The following is a 25,677-nucleotide window of genomic DNA, read 5'->3' as shown; positions in this document are numbered from 1 at the left end:
CATTATACAGATCCCACTGATCTGTGCAGGCTCCTACAACAAATCCATTTTGCGATAACTTGGTGGCAGACTCTCAGCGATTTTGCAGTGGGATAAGGGTTTATTAACCAATGGGAATAGATGGAGGTTTCTGTTTATAAATTCAAACCGACCTATACTGAATGCTGTATTTTGATTTTAGAACCGGTGGTAATTGTGCGGCGCATCCCCTAAAAAACAGATTAGTAAATTTAGCCCACGGTCTGAGACAGGAAGTCTGGCCGCCAGCGAGTGTTAGTGACTTAGTTACGTTTCTTTGACCAGACATTTTTTTATTTCTAAATTTAAGAAAGTCGGTTACTTAATACAACGTAACAAAACATTTCTTAAACGGTTAATTACTGTTTTAGCCAATAGGCAAAACAAATAAATAACCTATACCAGTATTAAGCTGTCCTACTTAATGCATCCGAATACTTGAAGAAGTTTGAGGATAGATAAGCACGCTGTTTGATATGTAATTTTGTTAGGTAAGTTAAGGGTTAAAAACTGGAGGGGGGGTTGCGGTTAGTATTCGTCACTTGAGGAGTATAAGCCTATGGTAGGATTTAGGGGAGGGCTTAGAGGTCCCATATAAATAGCCTGGTGAAGGGAACCATCTTCCTCTTTCCAGTTTTATTTCAACCCCACCCACCCGTGTAAGATGGTTTGTGTAACTTTTTCTGTTGTTGGATTGTGCGTTTGTCTGTGTTTGCTTCCAACAGGTTGAGGTGCAGCCTGGCGGGGAGCAGTGCCTATGGGCGGCCTATTATTAGCGCAGGAGTGCCTGTGGTAGCATTCTTCCTTTGAGAGCGGCCAGTATGTCACCGCCTAAATGGGGGACACGGTCATTGTTCCAAGGGAGGGACCAATGCTGTGCCAATTAGGGGAGGATGGTACTGCCCCAGGTCAGTCTGTGCAGGACAGGGATCTGCCTCTATTATTAGTATTGGTATCCATCGGGCTGTGGCCTCGGAGCACTGCTTTCTTCTTGCCACCTATTCTAAAATTTCAATTTGATCAATAAATTCTGGCTGTGACCTCTTTTAATTCCATATACATGTGTCAGTGTGTTTATTCCTAGGTTTAGGATTAAGTTACGTTAACAAAAGGGAATAATAAAACAAATGGGTGACTTATTACTATAGCAATGCTGTTGAAATACTGTATATAGCTGGAATGCCACATCTCTGCAAATGGCCTGTTCCAAATCCTGTTAGCAAGCTAATGTGCAGAGCCATATTCAGGCAGCAAGAATAATGCGCAGAGCCATATTCAGGCAGTGAGGCTAATGTGCAGAGCCATATTCAGGCAGCGAGGGTAATGTGCAGAGCCATATTCAGGCAGCAAGAATAATGCGCAGAGCCATATTCAGGCAGTGAGGCTAATGTGCAGAGCCATATTCAGGAAGTGAGGCTAATGTGCAGAGCCATATTCAGGCAGCGAGGCTAATGTGCAGAGCCATATTCAGGCAGTAAGAATAATGCGCAGAGCCATATTCAGGCAGTGAGGCTAATGTGCAGAGCCATATTCAGGCATCAAGGTTAATGCGCAGAGCCATTTTCAGGCATCAAGGCTAATGTGCAGAGCCATATTCAGACAGCAAAGCTAATGTGCAGAGCCATATTCAGGCAGCGAGGCTAATGTGCAGAGCCATATTCAGGCAGCAAGAATAATGTGTAGAGCCATATTCAAGCAGCAAGGCTAATGTGCAGAGCCATAGACAGCAAGGCTAATGTGCAGAGCCATATTCAGACAGTAAGGTTAATGTGCAGAGCCATATTCAGGCAGCGACACTAATGTGCAGAACCATATTCAGGCAACGAGGATAATGTGCCGAGCCATATTCAGGCAGCGAGGATAATGTGCAGAACCATATTCAGGCAGCGAGGCTTATGTGCAGAACCTTATTTAGGCAGCGAGGCTTATGTGCAGAGCCATATTCAGGTATCCAGGTTAATGCTCAGAGCCATAGTAAGGCAGCGAGGATAATGTGCAGAGCCATATTCAGGCAGCGAAGATAATGTGCAGAGCCATATTCAGGCAGCGAGGATAATGTGCAGAGCCATATCCAGGCAGCGAGGATAATGTGCAGAGCCATAGTAAGGCAGGGAGGATAATGTGCAGAGCCATATTCGTGTACTGAGCCGTATCCTGGCAACAAGAATAATTGTGCAGGAAGAACAAGTGTGCAGATAAAGTGTAATGAAGTGGCCAAGAGCCCCCCTGGGGGTGAGGGGTGAGGAGGTGGCGGGAGCACTTCCAGCTCACAAGGACCCGTAGAGATTGGGACTACTGATCAGGGTGACTCTCTGGGTCTGATTGGCAGCCTCCTTCTGTAATGAAGATGGTGTGACGGTAACAAGACATTATACATGTTATACAGTTGGGGGGGGGAAGGGTGCTCATCTGCACATTTGATTTACATCTAAAAACACAAAAGGGACAGGACGTACTCACCAGTCACACTGCTCAGCATTTCCCTGGCAGGATCTTCCATGTTACCAATCCTCTCTTTAACAATTGCTTCAAAGGTCTTATAATTGATAAACTCCGGGAGCTCCTTCCCACGGTGCAGCTGCTCATATTCCTCAATTTCACTTTTTAGCACTTTGTTAACTAAAATAAATCATAAAATGAAGGGATTGAAGGAAATCGTATTGTATATATACCATTTATCAGTTATTCAGCTATCACTTCACTAAATATAACATTCCGTATAACCTATTATATAATGTTGTCGTTGTCCATCTAGAGCAGACTCTGAAGAGGGCTGCATTGAGGCCCCACCCCCTTCCTCCATTCACAGCTCTCACTGGCTGCCTGACAGCCACAGCCTCACTTCTCAAGCCAGCACTCCCCTCCTTCACTCTCCCCCTCTCATGATACCCTTCAAAAAAGAGGAGGAGGAAGAGAGGTGAGAGGGAAACATGGAGGAAATATGGGGATGGGCACAGAGATGAAAGAGAGATAAAGGGGACAGAAATAAAAGAGTGGAGGGACAAAGATGAAAGACAGACAGAGGGACAGGGGTGGGTTGTGGGGGGACAGACATGGGAAAGTAGGGAAAGATACCCATCAGTGCTTGGAGCAGGCACTCCATGATGCTGCAGAGATACAGGGATGCATGAGGTTAGAGAGACATTTGGGTATGAGGCTGGAGAGACAGAGGTGGAGCACGAGGCTGGAGAGATACAGGTAGGCATGAGGATGGAGAGATACAGGTAGGCATGAGGATGGAGAGATACCGGTAGGCATGAGGATGGAGAGATACAGGGATGCATGAGGTTAGAGAGACATTTGGGTATGAGGCTGGAGAGACAGAGGTGGAGCACGAGGCTGGAGAGATACAGGTAGGCATGAGGATGGAGAGATACAGGTAGGCATGAGGATGGAGAGATACAGGTAGGCATGAGGATGGAGAGATACAGGTAGGCATGAGGATGGAGAGATACAGGTAGGCACGAGGCTGGAGAGATACAGGTAGGCATGAGGATGGAGAGATACAGGTAGGCATGAGGATGGAGAGATACAGGTAGGCATGAGGATGGAGAGATACAGGTAGGCATGAGGATGGAGAAACATAGGCAGTCTTGAGTCTGGAGACAGACTGGGAGCTTGAGGCTGGATAGAATGTTGTAAGATCGGTGCTGATGATATACGGGGGATGAGGATATACGGCAACCACACTAACTAGCGGTTCAATAATACTAGTATATTTTTAGCATGCTATAAACAAAATTCAGCTCTGGGCAAAACATAAGGAGTGCAGGCCCAGTGGCAGAGGTGCATATGGTGGACACATGTACCAGACATGGGAGACTCAAAGCAGCTCTAGACATTCAGACCATTGCCGTTTGCTCTGCCTGAGTCTCTGCAGTGAATACTCATGGTGCAGACATGAAGAGGGAGCCCGGCAGTCAGCACAATAAAGGTTTTCTTTTTTTGCGGCACAGCACATGTTGCACCACTAGAGAGCAGAGAAGCCGTGAGGAGCAGCAGAAGACAGAAGGTGTGGTCTGAAGCCAGAGAGACAGAGAGTAGGATGAGGCTGGAGATGTAGGAACAGAAAGGGGATGAGGCTGGAGAGACATAGGGGTTTGGTGATGGAGAAATGGGGGGATGGTGCTGAAGACACTGGTACAGGGCTAGAGCAACACGGGGGATGAGCCAGTGGACATCTGGCCTGTACAAAATTGGGGTGGGGGGCCCTAAAACGTGTACCAGGCCCCAAGATTTCTGTTGCCAGCCATGAAGGTGGACCCCCTCTATAGTGAGTGCTAAGCTAGCAGTGCTTCACCTCCACATAATCCGCTATACCATTATTATTGTTTTTATAATATTGCTCATGACCGTGATTTACTAGTTTATTGGGTATGTGTGTGTATATATACTATATATATATATATATATTTATATATATAAATATATATATATATATACTTCAGTAAAACACGAGATGGCACTCAGAGGCTTCCAAACAGTGAACCCTATTTGGGGGTATTTCTGGCCTGAGGAAGGGGATACAGTCCCTGAAACGTCGACCACTTAATATTAGGGGTGAGCGGGTTCGGATTTCTGAAATCCGAACCCCCCCGAGCCCCCCCGATCCGAGTCCGATCCGAGTCAGGCTCGACTTTTCCCGCCTGACTCGGATCTGACATCGAGGCAAAACGTCATCATCCCGCCTTCCGAGTCTCGCGGGTTTTGGATCCTATATAAGGTACCCGCGTCGGCGCCATTTTCTCACTCGGCTGTGGACAGTGAAGAGGGAGGGTGGGAGTTAGTGCTGTGTAGTGTAGTGTAGTGTAGTGCTGCTGTTGTCCACTACTTCAAAGTCCATAGGGGCTGGCTGTGTTGTGCTGTGCTGCTGTTGTTAATAGGGGCTGTGTCCACTACTTCAAAGTCCATAGGGGCTGGCTGGACTGTGTTGTGCAGTCAGTTCCAAAGTCCTGTGCAGTGTCCCAGTCCTAAAGGGGTGCTGTAGTGTTGTCCAGGGGGTGCTCTGTCCATCAGGGGTGCTCCCCCCAAGTGCTAAAAAAATAATATATTTTCTGTGTTTGTGAATTGTGTGCGCAGTAGCCGCACGTGCATCAACAAAGTAGTGCCAAGCGTGCGCCTGTGTCATAAGTAAAGGGCCGGCTGGCTTGACCGTTAAGGGTGCTGTAACCCCCGAAAGTACACTCCAGTCCAAACCAAAAAAAAAATTATTTTCTGTGTTTGTGAATTGTGTGCGCAGTAGCCGCACGTGCATCAACAAAGTAGTGCCAAGCGTGCGCCTGTGTCATAAGTAAAGGGCCGGCTGGCTTGACCGTTAAGGGTGCTGTAACCCCCGAAAGTACACTCCAGTCCAAACCTAAAAAAAAATTATTTTCTGTGTTTGTGAATTGTGTGCGCAGTAGCCGCACGTGCATCAACAAAGTAGTGCCAAGCGTGCGCCTGTGTCATAAGTAAAGGGCCGGCTGGCTTGACCGTTAAAGGGTGCTGTAACCCCCGAAAGTACACTCCAGTCCAAACCAAAAAAAAATTATTTTCTGTGTTTGTTAATTGTGTGCGCAGTAGCCGCACGTGCATCAACAAAGTAGTGCCAAGCGTGCGCCTGTGTCATAAGTAAAGGGCCGGCTGGCTTGACCGTTAAGGGTGCTGTAACCCCCGAAAGTACACTCCAGTCCAAACCTAAAAAAAAATTATTTTCTGTGTTTGTGAATTGTGTGCGCAGTAGCCGCACGTGCATCAACAAAGTAGTGCCAAGAGTGCCCCTGTGTCATAAGTAAAGGGCCGGCTGGCTTGACCGTTAAAGGGTGCTGTAACCCCCGAAAGTACACTCCAGTCCAAACCAAAAAAAAATTATTTTCTGTGTTTGTGAATTGTGTGCGCAGTAGCCGCACGTGCATCAACAAAGTAGTGCCAAGCGTGCGCCTGTGTCATAAGTAAAGGGCCGGCTGGCTTGACCGTTAAAGGGTGCTGTAACCCCCGAAAGTACACTCCAGTCCAAACCTAAAAAAAAATTATTTTCTGTGTTTGTGAATTGTGTGCGCAGTAGCCGCACGTGCATCAACAAAGTAGTGCCAAGAGTGCGCCTGTGTCATAAGTAAAGGGCCGGCTGGCTTGACCGTTAAAGGGTGCTGTAACCCCCGAAAGTACACTCCAGTCCAAACCAAAAAAAAATTATTTTCTGTGTTTGTGAATTGTGTGCGCAGTAGCCGCACGTGCATCAACAAAGTAGTGCCAAGCGTGCGCCTGTGTCATAAGTAAAGGGCCGGCTGGCTTGACCGTTAAAGGGTGCTGTAACCCCTGAAAGTACACTCCAGTCCAAACCAAAAAAAAATTATTTTCTGTGTTTGTGAATTGTGTGCGCAGTAGCCGCACGTGCATCAACAAAGTAGTGCCAAGCGTGCGCCTGTGTCATAAGTAAAGGGCCGGCTGGCTTGACCGTTAAGGGTGCTGTAACTCCCGAAAGTACACTCCAGTCCAAACCAAAAAAAAAATTATTTTCTGTGTTTGTGAATTGTGTGCGCAGTAGCCGCACGTGCATCAACAAAGTAGTGCCAAGCGTGCGCCTGTGTCATAAGTAAAGGGCCGGCTGGCTTGACCGTTAAGGGTGCTGTAACCCCCGAAAGTACACTCCAGTCCAAACCAAAAAAAAAATTATTTTCTGTGTTTGTGAATTGTGTGCGCAGTAGCCGCACGTGCATCAACAAAGTAGTGCCAAGCATGCGCCTGTGTCATAAGTAAAGGGCCGGCTGGCTTGACCGTTAAGGGTGCTGTAACCCCCGAAAGTACACTCCAGTCCAAACCTAAAAAAAAATTATTTTCTGTGTTTGTGAATTGTGTGCGCAGTAGCCGCACGTGCATCAACAAAGTAGTGCCAAGCGTGCGCCTGTGTCATAAGTAAAGGGCCGGCTGGCTTGACCGTTAAAGGGTGCTGTAACCCCCGAAAGTACACTCCAGTCCAAACCAAAAAAAAATTATTTTCTGTGTTTGTGAATTGTGTGCGCAGTAGCCGCACGTGCATCAACAAAGTAGTGCCAAGCGTGCGCCTGTGTCATAAGTAAAGGGCCGGCTGGCTTGACCGTTAAAGGGTGCTGTAACCCCCAAAGTACACTCCAGTCCAAACCAAAAAAAAATTATTTTCTGTGTTTGTGAATTGTGTGCGCAGTAGCCGCACGTGCATCAACAAAGTAGTGCCAAGAGTGCGCCTGTGTCATAAGTAAAGGGCCGGCTGGCTTGACCGTTAAAGGGTGCTGTAACCCACAAAGTACACTCCAGTCCGAACCAAAAAAAAATTTATTTTCTGTGTTTAGCCGCACGTATATATCAAATCGATATAACATAAATGGAGGACCAAACTTTCTCCGATAAAAATAAAATAGAGAAAGATCAAGAACCACTTCCTCCTAGTGCTGAAGCTGCTGCCACTAGTCATGACATAGACGATAACATGCCATCAACGTCGTCTGCCAAGGCCGATGCCCAATGTCATAGTAGAGGGCACATACAATCCCAAATGGCAAAGTTCAGGAAAATGACCTTGAAAAAGACATTTAAATCAGCTGAAGAGAAACGTAAACTTGCCAATATGCCATTTACGACACGGAGTGGCAAGGAACGGCTAAGGTCGATCCCTAGTATGTTCATGACTAGTGGTTCAGCTTCACATGACGATGGAAGCACTCCTCCCACTAAAAAAATCAAAAGAGTTAAGCTGGCAAAAGCACAGCGAAGAACTGTGCTTTCTAAGAAGATATCACAAATCCCCAAAGAGAGTCCAAGTGTGGTGGTGGTTGCGATGCCTGACCTTCCCAGCACTGGACGGGAAGAGGTGGCTCTTTCCACCATTTGCACGCCCCCTGCAAGTGCTGAAAGGAGCACCCACAGTCCACTTGCTGATATGCAAATTGAAGATGTCACTGTTGAAGTACAACAGGATGAGGATACTGGTGTAGCTGGCGCTGAGGAGGAAGTTGGCGAGGAGGATTCTGATGGTGATGTGGTTTGTTTAAATCAGGCTCCGGGGGAGACAGTTGTTGTCCGTGGGATGAAAAAGCCCATCACGGTCATGCCTGGGCAGAAGACCAAACATTCCACCTCTTTGGTCTGGCAATATTTCTATCCAAATCCGGACAACAACTGTCTTGCCATATGTACCATATGTAAAGGTGAAATAAGTAGGGGTAGGGACGTCAACCACCTAGGAACATCCTCCCTTATACGGCACCTGCAGCGCGTTCATAAAAAGTTACTGTCAAGTTCAGAAACTTTGGCTCAGACCGTAAGCAGTCCAGGGACACCTAAATCCCGTTGTCCTGTTGTATCCAAGCGCCTGCAAACCACACCGTCAACTCCCTCCTCGTCAATTTCCTCCTTAGTCAGGATCGGAAGTAGTCCTGCAGGCCATATCACTGGCATGACTGACTCTCCTATCCGGGATTCCTCCGGAGGATCCTGCATTGCTACGCCTACTGCTGCCGCTGCTGCTGTTGCTGCTGCTGCTGGGAGTCGTTCATCATCCCAGAGAGGAAGTAGGAACACCACTACTTTTACTAAACAATTGACCCTCCAACAGTCCTTAGCGAGGAGGATGAAGTACGACAGCAGTCATCCTGAAGCAAAACGTATAACTGAGGCCTTGACTGCTATGTTGGTGTTAGACGTGCGTCCGGTATCCGCCATTAGTGCAGTGGGATTTAGACAATTGATGGAGGTAGTGTGTCCCCGGTTCCAAATCCCGTCTAGATTCCACTTCACTAGGCAGGCGATACCGAGACTGTACAGAAACGTCAGAAAAAGTGTCCTCAGTGTCCTGAAAAATGCCGTTGTACACAATGTCCACTTAACCACGGACATGTGGACAAGTGGAACAGGGCAGACTAAGGACTATATGACTGTGACAGCCCACTGGGTAGATGTATCACCTTACGCAGCAACAGCAGCAGCGTCACCAGTAGCAGCATCTCAGAAACGCCAGCTCGTTACAAGGCAGGCTACGCTGTGTATCACCGGTTTCAGTAAGAGGCACACCGCCGACAACCTCTTAGAGAAACTGAGGGAAATCATCGCCCAGTGGCTTACCCCACTTAGACTCTCCTGGGGATTTGTGATATCTGACAACGCCACCAATATTGTGCGGGCATTACATCTGGGCAAATTCCAGCACGTCCCATGTTTTGCTCACACAATAAACTTGGTGGTGCAGAATTTTCTGAAAAGCGACAGGGGCGTGCAGGAGACGCTTTGGGTGGCCCGAAAAATTTCTGGCCACTTTCGCCATTCAGCGACTGCGTGCCGAAGACTGGAGCGCCAGCAAACACTCTTGAACCTGCCCCGCCATCACCTGAAGCAAGAGGTTGTGACGCGGTGGAACTCAACCCTCTATATGCTTCAGAGGATGGAGGAGCAGCAAAAGGCCATACAAGCCTATACATCCACCTATGACATAGGCAAAGGAGGGGGTATGCACCTGACTCAAGCGCAGTGGAGAATGATTTCCGTGTTGTGCAAGGTTCTTCAGCCCTTCGAACTTGCCACACGTGAAGTCAGTTCAGACACTGCCAGCTTGAGTCAGGTCATTCCCCTCATCAGGCTTTTGCAGAAGCAGCTGGAGAAAGTGAAGGAGGAGCTAAGACGGAGCGATTCCGCTCGGCATGTGGGACTTGTGGATGAAGCCCTTCATTCGCTTTGCCAGGATTCCAGGGTGGTCAATCTGTTGAAATCAGACCACTACATTTTGGCCACCGTGCTCGATCCTAGGTTTAAAGCCTATGTGGTGTCTCTCTTTCCGGCCGACACAAGCCTGCAGAGGTGCAAAGACCTGCTGGTGAACACACTGTCAGCTGAAGCGGAACGTGACACGTCAACGGCTCCTTCTTCATTTTCTCCCGCAACTGGGGCTGCCAGGAAAAAACTTAGGTATCCTAAGCAACCCGCTGGCGGTGATGCAGGGCAGGCAGGACCAAGTTTGGACATCTGGTCCGGACTGAAGGACCTGGCAACAATTTCTGACATGTCTACTGTCACTGCATATGATACTGTCACCATTGACAGAATGGTGGAGGATTACATCGGTGACAGCATCCAAGTAGGCATGTCAGACAGTCCATACCTGTACTGGCAGGAAAAAGAGGCAATTTGGAGGCCCCTGTACAAACTGGCTCTATTTTACCTGAGTTGCCCCCCCTCCAGTGTGTACTCCGAAAGAGTGTTTAGTGCAGCCGGGAACCTTGTCAGCGAAAGGCGTAGGAGGTTGCTTCCACAGAATGTGGAGAAGATGATGTTCATCAAAATGAATTATCAGCTCTTCCAGGGAGACCAGCCTCCAGAAGGTACAGAGGGACCTGTGGTGGTGGATTCAAGTGGGGACGAGTTAATACTTTGTGAGGATGAGGATGTACACACTGAAGAGGGTGAGGAATCGGTGGATGAGGAGGATGAGGATGACATCTTGCCTCCGTAGAGCCAGTTTGTGCAGGGACACATTAATTGCCAGCTTGTTTTGTGGGGGCCCAAACGAACCAATCATTTCAGCCACAGTTGTGTGGCAGACCCTGGCGCTGAAATGATTGATTTGTTAAAGTGTGCATGTCCTGTTTATACAACATAAGGGTGGGTGGGAGGGCCCAAGGACAATTCCATCTTGCACCTCTTTTTTTCTTTGCATTATGTACAGTTTGGGGCCTAGTTTTTCTAACTGCCATCCTGCCTGCCACTGCAGTGTCACTCCTAGATGGGTCACGTGTTTGTGCCGCCCACTCGTGTCGCTTAGCATAGTCATCCAGCTACCTCGGTGCAACCTTTTGGACATAAAAACACTATTGTGAGGTGTGAGGTGTTCAGAATAGACTGGAAATGAGTGGAAATTAAGGTTATTGAGGTTAATAATAGCATAGGAGCAGAAAAACCTACAAATTCTGTGATTTTAGCTGTTTTTATGCTTTTTTTCAAAAAAATACAGATCCAAAACACAAAACCCAGAACCCAAAACACGGAAGGGTGGTTTTGGCAAAACCAATCCAGATCCAAAACACGAAGAAAGATCCAGATCCAAAACCAAAACACAAAACACGAAAAGTGGCCGGTGCACACCCCTACTTAATATATACCTACACATGGGGGCATATTCAATTGTGTGCGAGAATAGCAAAAAACCCGCACCTGCGAGGTTTTTCCTGCAGGTGCAGGTTTTTTGCTATTCTATTAGGTGCGAGGTTTTTCCTGCAGATGCGGGTTTTTTGCTATTCTATTAGGTGTGATGTTTTTCCTGCAGGTGCGGGTTTTTTGCTATTCTATTAGGTGCGAGGTTTTTCCTGCAGGTGCGGGTTTTTTGCTATTCTATTAGGTGCGAGGTTTTTCCTGCAGGTGCGGGTTTGTTGCTATTCTATTAGGTTCGAGGTTTTTCCTGCAGGTGCGGGTTTTTTGCTATTCTATTAGGTGCGAGGTTTTTCCTGCAGATGCGGGTTTTTTGCTATTCTATTAGGTGTGAGGTTTTTCCTGCAGGTGCGGGTTTTTTGCTATTCTATTAGGTGCGTGGTTTTTCCTGCAGGTGCGGGTTTGTTGCTATTCTATTAGGTGCGAGGTTTTCCCTGCAGGTGCGGGTTTTTTGCTATTCTATTAGGTGTGAGGTTTTTCCTGCAGGTGCGGGTTTTTTGCTATTCTATTAGGTGCGAGGTTTTTCCTGCAGGTGCGGGTTTTTTGCTATTCTATTAGGTGTGAGGTTTTTCCTGCAGGTGCAGGTTTTTTGCTATTCTATTAGGTGCGTGGTTTTTCCTGCAGGTGCGGGTTTGTTGCTATTCTATTAGGTGCGAGGTTTTTCCTGCAGGTGCGGGTTTGTTGCTATTCTATTAGGTGTGAGGCTTTTCCTGCAGGTGCGGGTTTTTTGCTATTCTATTAGGTGCGAGGATTTTCCTGCAGGTGCGGGTTTTTTGCTATTCTATTAGGTGCGAGGTTTTTCCTGCAGGTGCGGGTTTTTTGCTATTCTATTAGGTGCGAGGTTTTTCCTGCAGGTGCGGGTTTTTTGCTATTCTATTAGGTGTGAGGTTTTTCCTGCAGGTGCGGGTTTTTTGCTATTCTATTAGGTGCGAGGTTTTTCCTGCAGGTGCGGGTTTTTTGCTATTCTATTAGGTGCGAGGTTTTTCCTGCAGGTGCGGGTTTTTTGCTACTCTATTAGGTGCGAGGTTTTCCCTGCAGGTGCGGGTTTTTTGCTATTCTATTAGGTGCGAGGTTTTTCCTGCAGGTGCGGGTTTTTTGCTATTCTATTAGGTGCGAGGTTTTTCCTGCAGGTGCGGGTTTTTTGCTATTCTATTAGGTGCGAGGTTTTTTGCTATTCTATTAGGTGCGAGGTTTTCTAAAAAACACGCACTGGGAGGTTTTTTTTCACGCACCTCCTGAGCAAGCGTGATTTTTCCTAAAATCGATGATTTAAGGAAAAATCACCGGGACTTGCTCTGACACCCCCGCGGCACCCCCCCGAGGACTAATTAAGCAATTGGAAGTATCCAGTTAGCTTAATTAGTCCTTAATTACTCACCTTCCTCAGCGCTGTCTTCTACATCTTCTTCTGCAACCAGCGTCGGGAGCCGGCTCTTCTGCAGCAGCGGTGAGTATGTCAGTGTGTGTGGTCAATGAGTGTGTGTATGTGTGACCCCGGTGCGGTGTGTGTGGCCCCCCGGAATGGGCGCTGGGAGAACTAAATCTCCCAGCAGCCCTTGCTCCTCCCATCAGCCCCCGGGACTCCCAGCAGCCCCTTCTCCAGTAACAAGAGAGAGGGGAAGCCACCGGGAGCTGCGGAGACCCGGGCAGGTAAGTGAGGTTTTTTTTTTTTAAAAATTTACACGGCGCGGGGTTTTCATTGATGAAACCCCCGCGTCCACTGTTTTAATTGAATCCCGCGGGTATCGGGAGCGCGCATACACGCGGGATTTCCGAAATTGACCGCGAGGGGCGCAAGGTTTTAGCCTCACTAAACCTCGCGCCCAATTGAATATACCCCATAGGGTTCACTGTTTGGAAGTCTGAGTGCCGCCTCGTGTGTTACTGGAGTGTATTTGGGGGTGACCCTCGAGGAGGGCACTGGAGCAAGCTGTGTGCTGCATTATAAGTTGAATTGCCAGGGCAGATACAGTATATATATTTTTATTTATTTACTCACGTGCCTTTATTTAAATCATGAGTTAGTAAAGTCTCTAGGGGTCATGTACATCATACAAATACAATAACGGGTGATCATTGCCATATCTTACACTGCATGATGGACTGGTCCAAATCATTCTTCCATTTGCTGAAGAACCGTCGAAGTCTTGAATAAAGTTTAGGAGTTTTTCTTAGAGACACGAATTCCTCTCCTCGTGTGACGCGGCCGATGTCCTGGTTAAATTGCTGAATTTTCTGTATTGCGGCACAATAATAAGTGTTAGTAAACCTGATAAATGTTACTGACATGAAAGGGACTGAAAAAACGCAATTCTCCTTTCTGTGCCCTTATACTAATGTGTGAGTTACCGGAGCCTTCAGAACCACCCTGCTTAGGAAACTGGCGCTGTATGGTTTTGGGCAACTACACATATTCACCACAGTGGCGGATCTATAATGGATGCATGGCGTGCGGTACACACAGCCCCCTCGGTTCACAACGGCCCACACCCCACACCCTGCACCAACATACTATGCTCACCTCTCCAGAGTCCAGTGTCAGCGCTGCAGAAGTCACCAGGAATATGATGCAGCAGACATTATTCCAGAGATTGGTGCATGCGCAGTAGAGAAACCACCGGGAAAATGGTGATGTGAGTCTACTACCACTGGCGTCACTAGGGGGGTGCGGGCTGCACTGGGTGACACCATCCGAGGGGGTGACACCAAAATAGCAGAGCTGCTCTGCTGAATCTTCGCGTGCGCAGGACCCGTTCTGTGAATGTGCAGAACGGGTCCTATGTGACTGCACGCAGCCCCTGCTATGCATCTGCTTGATTTGGCAGGCAGAGGCATTTAAAGGGTGGTGCGGGGGCGGGGACGGCCGGCGTTTCTGGAAACGGGGGCGTGTCATCAGGGCCGGCAACAGAATTCTTGGGGCTCGGTACACTGATATCTCCGGGGCCCCCTTAATCCTTGACCCTTCCTCCAAACACACATGCATACATATACAGGGCTATTTTCCTGTAAAAATAGGTTCAGGGACTGGGGGCGGAGCTATAGAAAAAAAATAGAACTTATCTTATGGAAAATACATTTTGGCCCAGAACATTACATAATAGTTAATGAGAGGTTTAGGAACTGAGGCCCTGATTCAGAGCCGGTCGCTCTGACAGAGCGCTCGCTCTGAATCAGCGCCGGGCTTTTTTTTTTTTGGTGCGGCCTTTTGGCCGCTCGCATAGCTGTGGGTGACCACCCACAGCTAATGCGAGCGGCCAGGATGATGGTCGCGATGGTCAAGACCATCGCGACCATTGGGCTTGCGACTAGACCCTTGTGGTAGGGTCTCGTGGCCGCAAGCCCCAGAGCTTTCGGCTCTTACAGAGCCGAAAGCTCTCCCACTGACATCACTTGTGATGTCAGTGGGGCCGGCCCCAAGCGGTAGGCATTCTCATGAAAACGCCTCCGTTTGGGCAGCCACGTCCCCCGGCCCGCCCACCAAAGGGGGCGTGCTGTCACTCAACATCTACAGCATGCCCCCTTTGGTGCGAGACCCGGAGCGACGGATTGCCCGTCGCTATCCAGGTCTCGCGCATGCGCACGACGGAACCGGCTCCGTTGTGCGCATGCGCTCTGGGCCACCATCGACCCAGTTGCGAGCGCTCAGCACTTGTGACCGGGTCTGAATCAGGCCCTGAGCTCCTGCTGAAAAATAGCAATATATATATATATATTATTTATTAAGGAATGGCAATATCTGGCAGCTGCCTCTTATACTGAGGCCGTGTGAATGGACAGTCATGACTCCTGCTTAACAGGGGATGGGATTGTAATGCCGCTGATTCAAATCCTGACAACGTGAGCCCGGAAGGATGAAATGCCGACAGCGGAGGTAAGTAAAGCTACCCCTTCCCTCTCCCCCCCCTAACCATAACCCTCCCTTAGGGGTGCCTAACCCTAACCTCCCCCCCCTAGTGCCTGACCCTAACCTCCCCCCTAGTGCCTAACCCTAACCACCCCCCCTAGTGCCTAATCCTAACCTCCCCCCCAGTGCCTAACCCTAACCTCCTCCAGCAGTGCCTAAACCTAACCCTCCTAAGGGGGTTCCTAACCCTAACCTCTCCCCGGGGGTACCTACCCCTAAACCCACCTTCCCCAAGCCTAACCCTAACCCTCCCGGGGAGGGTGCCTATCCCTATGTCCCCCCGGGAGCCCCCTAACCAAACCCTCCCCCCGTGGCTAAGTAGACGCGGCCCCGGACTTACCTCGTTCGGGCCCGCATCGTTCTGGATTCTGGTATCTTGATGCCTATCATACATCCCGAGCCGGCATTCTGCCATCGGGATTGTGACCGCACTTAACTACATCCCCTTAACACTTTTCAGCTGGACCAGTAAGGGGGAGGACTTGGATTATAGGGGTAATATGAGGAGGGGGTGTCATGGGGGGGCAGAATGCCTCAGAATGGATGTAATAAGGGGAGTTGAAGACCAGGGGAGGAAGCCGATGTAAGAGGAGAGGAACAGAAAGCAGGATGGCGGAGACCTTGCTAGTGTAAGATAAGTGTCGGTGCTGGAGCTGGGTGCAGGGGGATGGTGCAGCTATAAGTTGACCCACTCACCCATATCTCCTGCAAAGAGCATCAGCTTAGCCCATTTATTTGGGAATCATACCACGTTATTTCATACACATATAGAATTAGGGTGACAAATATATATAATTTTTTGCAGGGGCGTCTTAACAGAGGAGGGGGCCCGTGTGCACTCCCCGTGCGGGGCCACCTCTTCTCCCCCCCGGTGGACGGCAGCCGACTGACGCGGCTGGCCAGCCATCGGAGCATTAGTAGACTCAGGGCACTAGAGTGTCTACTGCGCATGCGTAGAACACCGGAAAAATGGCAGCGGCGACCATTTTCCCGTGTTCTGAGCAGCGCCGACACCAGACGCGGGACTACGGACAGGTAAGTTAAAACAAATATGGGTGCAGGGTGTGCGGTGCGGGGCCACACTGCACCCATTATAGATACGCCACTGATGTTTTGCATTACAATACTTACTGTAGGCTAATCACCATTCATTTAAACTTTGTATGTCAAGGAAGAGAGTGGAAACATTAGATCATTTTCAACCATAATCCATAAAGTGACAAATAATTAGCATATACAGTATGATCACACTTACCTCCACCAGGAACGTCAGCTTGTCACCTTCATTATCGGGGACACCTTTTCCACATTTCTCCAGCTCATCCTTTGTTAACTAAAGTTTGTTTTTTATCTGAACTTCAAGATTTGGAAGTGATTTCTAAGAGAGTAAAAAAGTTCTTTCTTTAGCGACATGATCATATGAATCGGCAGCTTGGGGTGAAGGTTGTACGCGTCGCTGGTTCTTACTTTTGGGGGAGATTTATCAAATCTTAGAAAGAAATAAAGTGAAGCGAGATACATGGGAAGATGTACTAAGCCTTAGGGGGGGACACAAGAGGAGAGAGATAAATTACCAACCAATCAGCTTCTGTCATTTTCCTAGCACAGCCTGCAATGTGCCAGTGTTAAGCTGGTTGGGGGTGTCTCTTTCTCTCCACGATTTTATAAATCTCCCCCCATCTATGGTCGTATCTCTTGTAACTGTGGGCCTGATTCAGAGCCGGACGCTCTTTGAGAGTGCTCGCTCTGAATCAGGGCGTCCCTGTTTTTTTAAAGACGGCCGACTGGCCGCTCGCATAGCTCTGGGTGACCACCCACAGCTTTAGCAAGCGGCCAAGTGATGGTGGGGCCGCCCCCAAATGGCAGGCGTTCCTTCGGGAACGCCTCCATTTGGCCAGCCACCCCCCCTGCCCACCTCCAAAACGGGGCAAGCTGTCAATCACAATCGACAGCTGCCCCGCTTTGGTGCGAGACCCATAGCGACAAAGCGCCCGTCGCTGGCGGGTCTCGCGCATGCCGGCTCCGGCGTGTGCATGCGCAGTGAGGGACCAGCAACCTGCTTGCGAGCGCTATGCGCTCGCGAACGGGTCTGAATCAGGCACTGTGGGCCTGATTCAGAGCCGGACGCTCTGAACGAGCGCCCGCTCTGAATCAGGGCGTTTTTTTTTTTTTTGTTGGGGCCTCTTGGCTGCTCGCATAGCTGTCAGCTACCACCCACAGCTTATGCGAGCAGCCAAAATGATGGTCATGATGGTCAAGACCATCGCGACCATCGGGCTTGCGACGAGACCCTTGTGGTAGGGTCTCGTCTGCCGCAAGCCCTGGAGTGCTTTTGGCTCTATCAGAGCCAAAAGCACTTCCACTGACATCACTAGTGATGTCAGTGGGGCTGGCCCCAGACGGTAGGCGTTCCCATGGGAATGCCTCCATCTGGCCAGCCACCAAAGGGGGCATGCTGTCACTCACCATCGAAAGCACGCCCCCTTTGGTATGAGACCCATAGCGACGGCTTGGCCGTCGCTATTCGGGTCTCGCGCATGCGCACGAGGGAGCCGGCTCCCTCGTGCGCATGGGCACTGGGCCAACATCGACCCGCTTGCGAGCGCTCAGCCTGAATCAGGCCGTGTGCCCAAAAGGCTGACACCTACAGGGCACAGTTACAGAAGTTTACTAATGACTGATACACACAGTCAGATTTGAGTTTTATCATACGCGGGTCACCTCCTCCGTACCGTCCACTGCCCCATTGTGCCCTCCTACTCTGCCCCTACCCCACTGCCGCTATAGTAAGGTGACCTGATAATATGCATATGCCGGGTCACCTCCTCCATACTGTCCACTGCACCATTGTGCCCTCCTACTCTGCCCCTACCCCGCTGCCACTATAGTAAGGTGACCTGATAATATGCATATGCCGGGTCACCTCCTCCATACTGTCCACTGCCCAATTGTGCCCTCCTACTCTGCCCCTACCCCACTGCCACTATAGTAAGGTGACCTGATAATATGCATATGCCGGGTCACCTTCTCCGTACTGTCCACTGCCCCATTGTGCCCTCCTACTCTGCCCCTACCCCGCTGCCACTATAGTAAGGTGACCTGATAATATGCATATGCCGGGTCACCTCCTCCGTACTGTCCACTGCCCCAGTGTGCCCTCCTACTCTGCCCCTACCCCGCTGCCACTATAGTAAGGTGACCTGATAATATGCATATGCCGGGTCATCTCCTCTGTACTGTCCACTGCCCCAGTGTGCCCTCGTACTCTGCCCCTACCCCACTGCCACTATAGTAAGGTGACCTGATAATATGCATATGCCAGGTCACCTCCTCTGTACTGTCCACTGCCCCAGTGTGCCCTCCCACTCTGCCCCTACCCCACTGCCACTATAGTAAGGTGACATGATAATATGCATATGCCGGGTCACCTCCTCCATACTGTCCACTGCCCCAGTGTGCCCTCCTACGCTGCCCCTACCCCACTGCCACTATAGTAAGGTGACCTGATAATATGCATATGCCGGGTCAACTCCTCCGTACTGTCCACTGCCCCAGTGTGCCCTCCTACGCTGCCCTTACCCTGCTGCCGCTATAGTAAGGTGACCTGATAATATGCATATGCCAGGTCACCTCCTCCGTACTGTCCACTGCCCCATTGTGCCCTCCTACTCTGCCCCTACCCCACTGCCACTATAGTAAGGTGAACTGATAATATGCATATGCCAGGTCACCACCTCCGTACTGTCCACTGCCCTAGTGTGCCCTCGCACTCAGAAATGACAGATGGGAGCTGATTGGCTGGAGCACTATTTATCATACACAATGAGTTTTAAATCTCGTTGCATATGATAAAACTCATTGATAAATGAGGCCCTTGCTCCTTGTCTGTTTGGGTTACTCTAGGCATATAGGTCCAATCAGGTAGCGCGGTGGTATAATGGTCAGCTTTGCTGCCTTACAGCGATGGAGTCATGGGTTCGCTTCCAACCAGGGCGCTATCTGTGTGGAGCTTGTATGTTCCCCGTGTTTGTGTGGGTTTCACCCGGGCACTCCAGCTACCTTACACTATCCCAAAATATACTGGTAGGTTAATTAGCTTCTCGAATAGAAAATAACCCTTGTGTATACATATTATATAACAGGATATATACATTACAGCGACTGATATAATATGTGGGTGCTATATAATAATAATGTGGTGGGTGAATGTCAGAATGTATGTATTAGCTGTATATAGTTATAGGATTCTGGGAAACTGGTGCCTGTTCGCTGTTTACTTCATCTTAGCGGCCGGCATGTTGCCTCGCGCAATACAGAATCTCCCCACCCCAATAATGGCGCCACTGTTTGTTCGCACAGAGTGGCGGATCAAATGTACACGCACGGTATAAGCAATGTAAGGGGCATTCCTGGACGGTGACTGGGATGTAACAGGGGCGTGGCTCAAGAGATGTTGCCTCCCACAGTAGTGTCTATGGCGTGTCACCGATAGTATTTGCGTATATAAGGCATGATTCAGAGACGGACGCTAATGGAATCGCAGCTGCGATTACGCACGGAAGGCAGCTGCAAAAATATGCTAATGCACCCCACAGCCCAGCCGGCATAAAGATGCCCACTGCCGCCTTCTCACATGCGTACGATGTCGCTTACCAGCGTAAATATCTATAACATCAACGCACATTGAGCGACCACCTTGCCCTTACGGAAGGTCTGATTGGACGCAGATTTGGCAGCTCTCCTGACACACAGAGCTGCATAGGAGATCGCAGTGGCTAATTTATGCACGTCCATGTAAGGGCGTTCAGACGGTCAGACACGCCTGCGTATATCAGACCACCCCCCCGTCACCACTTGTGATGGATTCCTCTGTGACAGCCTGTCACTCACTTTGCGATGGATTCCTCTGTGCATCCGTAATTGCAGTGCAGCTTATACGCATGCACAATGGAAAACAATCGCTCAATTTGTGTATGTAATCGCCATTGCGTTCATCTGTGAATCAGGCCCATAGACGCAGAACCGCTCACATAGGAGGCTATACTCAGACGGATAATCTGCACCTGCCATACGGCTAGTGCAAGGTTCGATGGTGCAACCGATGGTGACTAATGTGAAGCCATGTGGTTCCTGCAACATCGTATGGCGTAAAACAAGAGATATGGTAAGAACTTACCTTTGTTAACTCTGTTTCTACGAAGTCCATAGGGTCCACAGGGTGACCTTGGGGTATAGCTGGATTCTGGATCCTCAGGCACCACGGAGTTAAAGCTTTTAGCTGCTCCCAGGATGCACTTGGGTCCATCCTCCTCAATACCCCACCACCGAGCCACAGGCACCTCAGTTGGTAAGCAGCCCAGGCCGGAGGAGGAGACGAAACAGAGAGAAGGAAGACTGGAACACACAAGAACCATACTCACAGAAATGGGAGACGGAAAACCGGTGACCAGTCACAGAGCCCATATGAAGCCAGGTGCGTCAGGGCGGGTGCCCTGTGGACCCTATGGACTTCGTAGAAACAGAGATAACAAAGGTAAGTTCTTACCATATCTCTTGTTTTCTACTTCAGGGTCCATAGGGGTCCACAGGGTGACCTTGGGGATGTCCCAAAGCAGTCAAACTAAGGGCGGGGACGCTCCTGTGCTGATAGGAGAACCCGGCGCCCAAAGGATGCATCCTGAGAGGCAAAGGTGTCAAACACATAGAACCTCAAAAAGGTCTGAATGGAAGACCAGGTGGCCACCTTACACAGCTGAACAGCAGAGGCGCCACGGCTAGCAGCCCAAGAAGGGCCCACAGACCGAGTGGAATGAGCCTTAACAGAGACTGGAAAATGTAAACCCTCCTGCATATAAGCCTCAATAATAACAGAACGAAACCAACGGGCTAGAGTGCACGGACAACGTCTAAGGAAGCCTCCCCAGCCGAAAGATCAGGCGACTGAAAGGCTGGTACAACAATTTCCTGATTAATGTGGAACCTGGAAACTACCTTAGGCAGGAAATCAGGACGAGTGCGAAGCACCGCTCTGTCCTGATGAAAAACCAGAAAAGGGGGATGACAGGAAAACGCCCCCAAATCCGAAACCCTCCTGGCAGAAGCAATTGCCAAGAGGAAAACCGTCTTAAAAGTTAGCCACTTGAGCTCCACTGACTCCAAGGGCTCAAAAGGAGGACCCTGTAAGGCCCGAAGAACCACCGCCAAATCCCACGGGGCCACAGGTGGCACAAAGGCTGGATTCTTAAAACACCCTGGAAAAAGGTGTGTACATCCGGCATAGCAGCAATCCTGCGCTGGAACCACACCGACAGAGCAGACACGTGCACCTTCAGTGAGGAAAGACGTAATCCTAAATCCAAACCTGACTGAAGGAAAGCCAGAATACGCGAAACTCGGAACACCTGGGGATCATATTTTCTGGCTTCGCACCACTGAAAGTAAGTGTGCCACACTCTGTGGTAGATCCTCGCGGAAGCAGGCTTGCGCGCCCTCAGCATGGTGGTAATAACGGAGCTAGAAAAGCCCCGAGACCTCAGGACGGCTGTCTCAAGAGCCACGCCGTCAAAGATAGTCGACCCAGATCCGGGTGAAGACAGGGCCCCTGAGACAACATGTCCCGCCGTTGAGGTAGGAGGTATGGAGCGTCGATGGACAGGCTCCGCAGATCGGAGTACCACGGCCTTCTGGGCCACGCTGGGGCCACCAGGATGAGTGTGCCTCCGTCCTGCTTGAACTTGCACAGGACCCGAGGCAGCAGAGATATCGGAGGGAAAAAGTAAGCCAGGTGAAACAGCCATTTCACCGACAGCGCGTCTATCAGACTTGCGCCTGCGTCCCTTGTCCTTGACCCATACACGGGCAGCTTGTGATTGTGACGGGATGCCATCAGGTCCAGCTCTGGCAGCCCCCACTTGTCCATGAGTAGTTGGAATACCTCTGGATGAAGCGACCATTCCCCGGGATGCACGTCGCAACGGCTGAGGAAGTCTGCCTCCCAATTGAGGACTCCCGGGATGAAGACTGCCGAGAGAGCTGGAAGATAGCGCTCTGCCCAAGCCAGGACACGGGAAACTTCCGACATCGCAGCTCGACTGCGAGTCCCTCCCTGGTGATTGATGTACGCCACCGTGGTGGCGTTGTCTGACTGCACCTGAACGGCCCTTCCGTGAAGAGCGGTGCCGGACGACTGCAGGGCTCTGTACACTGCACGCAGTTCCAGGATGTTGATGGGAAAAATCACTTCCTCCGCCGACCAACGACCCTGAAGTGACAAGGAGCCTGTCACCGCCCCCCAACCCCGGAGACTGGCATCTGTCGTGAGCAGAACCCATTACGGATCCAAAAGGGGCACCCCTCGAGGAGATGAGCCGTCTGTAGCCATCAGGCCAGGGACAGACGTACCTCTGAGGACAACACCAGCATCTGAGATCGGATCCTGTGTGGCAATCCGTTCCATTCCGAAAGAATCAGCCTCTGCAGGGGCCTGGAATGGAACTGGGCAAACTCCACCATGTCGAATGCCGACACCATGGACCCCAAAACTCTCATCGCTGAGTGCACCGACACTCTGCCACTGCTCAGACAACTGTGAATCCGCAGCTGTAAGGAGGAGACCTTCTGTGGAGTCAGAAAAATCCGTTGCCGACTAGAGTCCAGCAGGGCCCCCAAATGAACCATCCGCTGTGATGGGATGAGGGAGGACTTCTTCCAGTTGATCAACCACCCGTGTGCCTGAAGACAAGCGACCGTCAGGTGGAGATGCTAGATCAGTACCTCCGGGGAGCTTGCCAGCAAGAGGAGGTCGTCTAGATATGGTAGCAACCGTATCCCCTGGCTCCGAAGGTGAGCCGCCATGACCGCCATCACCTTGGTAAATACCCTTGGTGCCGTGGAGAGGCCAAAGGGTAGAGCCCTGAATTGGTAGTGGTTGTGGAGAATAGCAAATCGCAGAAACCGTTGGTGCGATGTTGCTATAGGCACATGGAGGTAGGCGTTCTGGATATCCAGGGAGACCATATAATCCCCCGGTTCCATCGCCAGAATGATGGAACGCAAAGTTTCCATCCTGAATTTGGGAACCCTGAGAAACCTGTTCAGGGACTTCAAATTGAGGATGGGGCAATGAGAGCCATTGGGTTTCTGCACCAGAAACAGCGTAGAGTAATACCCCATCCCACGTTGAGATTGTGGTACGGGTATAATGACCCCCGCCGTCAGCAAGGCCTCTATGGCTTCCTGAACCTGCAAGGCCTTGGTTTTGTCCTGAGAAGGACTTGTGCAAAAAAACTGGCGAGGCGGCCTGTGCCGAAAAGACAGGGCGTACTCCTGGGAGACCACTTCTTGCACCCAGGCATCCGTGGTGGTATTGTGCCAGCATTGGGCGAATTGAAGAAGTCGGCCTCCCACTCTGGGGTCCCCTAGAGGGAGGCCCATCCCATCATGCAGAAGGCTTATCTTCTTGCTTGGATGAAGGGCGCCTAGCACTCCAGGCTTGCTTCTTTGGCCTTGAGGCGGTCTTGGTTGCGGACTGCCTCGGGAAGACTGACCCTTTGCCTTGCCCTGAACCCGAAAGGAGCGAAAGGCCGAGCTCCGGACCTTAGCAGGTGTCGTAGCTGAAGGGAGGAAGGCTGACTTGGATTTTGCCAGGGTATCTACTATTTTGTCCAGGTCCGGACCAAATAGTAACTCTCCATTAAAAGGTAAGGCCTCCAAGCCTTTCTTTGAATCAGCGTCTGCTCTCCAAGACCTCAACCACAAGGATCTGCGAGCAGACACTGCTGCCGCCGAAACCCTAGAGGTCAGCAGGCTAGCATCCAAAGATGCTTCTCCAATGTAGGAAGCGGCATCTCTCATCTGTCCTAACAACGCCCTCTGGACATCCGGAGCTTCATCCGGAAACGTATCCTCCAAGGCGTTGGCCCAACCCTCAATGGCCTTGGCCACCCAGGAGATGGCCATGGACAGCCGGGCTACAGCCCCTGAGAGAGAGTAAAAGTCTCCACCTTCCTGTCCGTAGGATCCTTCAGAGAGGATATAGACGGAAATGGCAAAGTAGCACTCCTGATGAGGCGTGTTACATGGGAATCGACCACAGGCGGAGTTTCCCATTTCCTACAATGCGCCTCCGGAAATGGATAATTGGCCGCCAACCGCTTCTGTGGCAGGAATCGCTTACTGGGCGTCTGCCAGGCCACCGCCATGTGATCCGTCAACTGATCAGACAAGGGGAACGCTGCAGAAGTAACCTTAGCTTTTTTAAAACTAGGAAACCTCGACTTGGGAGCGGGTGCCTCATCCTCAATCAGAAGAATGGCCCGCACCGCCCTAACCAGAGTCCGCACATTGATGGAAGACTTTGGGCCTCATTCAGACCCACTCGCGAGCGGCTGTCCGCTCGCAAGTGGGTCGATGGTCTGCACTGCGCATGCGCACGACGGAGGGAGCTCCGTCGTGCGCATGCGCGAGACGCGACGAGCGAAGGACTTTCCTTCGCTCGTAGTGTCTGATCAAAGGGGGCGTGCTGTCGATGTTGATTGACAGCACGCCCCCTTTGGTGGGCGTGCCGGGGGCGTGCCTGCCAGACGGAGGCGTTCCCAAGGGAACGCCTACCGTCAGAAGCCGGCCCCACTGACATCACTAGTGATGTCAGTGGGAGTGATTTTGGCTCTGATAGAGCCAAAATCACTCCCGGCCTTGCGGTTGAGAAACTCAACCGCAGGCTTCTGCTCGCAGTGGCAATGGTCGCGATGGTCAAGACCATCGCGACCATCATCCTGCACGCTCGTATGTGCTGTGGGTGGTGACCCACAGCTATACGAGCGTCCAGGAGGATGCTCCATATTTATGGAGGTGGGCCTTGATTCAGAGCGAGCGCTCTGGTCAGAGCGTCCGGCTCTGAATCAGGGCCTTAGTGTCTACCTCCTGGACTGAGGCATCTGAGGCTGAGTCATCCTGCACATCACCATCATCTGAGGACCCCTCAGAGTCCGAAAAATGCGCAGCCCGCGCCATAACTGTGCGTTTAGACTCCCTGGAGGGCACGTCACTGCGCAACATCGACTGAAAAGCCAAAGATGCTGCCGCCAAATCTTGGACAGTGTGGGAAAGCGCATCCACCCAGGGTGGAGGAGCCGCCACAGGAGCCTGAAACGGCACCACAGCCTGCTGTGCCACAGGGGTGGACTGTATATACATTGGCAACCCCGCATAGGGACCAACAGGCTGAGATCCCGGGGGAGTCTGCAATAATTGTGGGACACCCGGGGAATGGGGGATGGTAGGCTGGGGCAACGCCCTAGTAGGGACGGCAGTCGGGACCGACAGACAGTCCGCGATGGACACCAGCACCTGGGAAAACATCGCCCATGGTGGCTCCTGCAACATAGGAGGTTTAGACGTACCAGGGACCGCCTGGCACCGTCCGCACAGACCGTCCTGTGACCAATCCTCCCTATCCACTCCTGCAGAACAGCGCCTGCAGGAGAACAATACCGGAGCCACGGAGTGCTCAATCTCCTCCTCAGACATGACAGACTATATAATTAAATATAGTTATGACATAGGAAGAAAACGTGCACACTCACCAGTGTGCTGGACAACAGCCCACAATA

General features: G+C 50.6%; 1 protein-coding gene across 1 annotated transcript in view; it reads right to left on the bottom strand.

The window, feature by feature from the left end:
• LOC148439563 (interferon-induced GTP-binding protein Mx1-like) overlaps positions 1-25,677 on the bottom strand; it is a 609,237-nt gene that overhangs the window by 10,656 nt on the left and 572,904 nt on the right. Inside the window, 3 exon segments of the mRNA XM_088464587.1 lie at positions 2,479-2,637; positions 13,254-13,398; positions 16,323-16,445. Of these exon segments, the coding sequence (XP_088320713.1) occupies positions 2,479-2,637; positions 13,254-13,398; positions 16,323-16,445 (427 nt within the window).

The sequence above is a fragment of the Taudactylus pleione genome, unplaced genomic scaffold, assembly GCF_031769625.1.
Source record: "Taudactylus pleione unplaced genomic scaffold, aTauple2 ptg001697l, whole genome shotgun sequence".
Taxonomy (NCBI): domain Eukaryota; kingdom Metazoa; phylum Chordata; class Amphibia; order Anura; family Myobatrachidae; genus Taudactylus; species Taudactylus pleione.
Note: the sequence above shows the minus strand (reverse complement) of the source record. Positions and strands in the feature narration are given on the sequence as shown.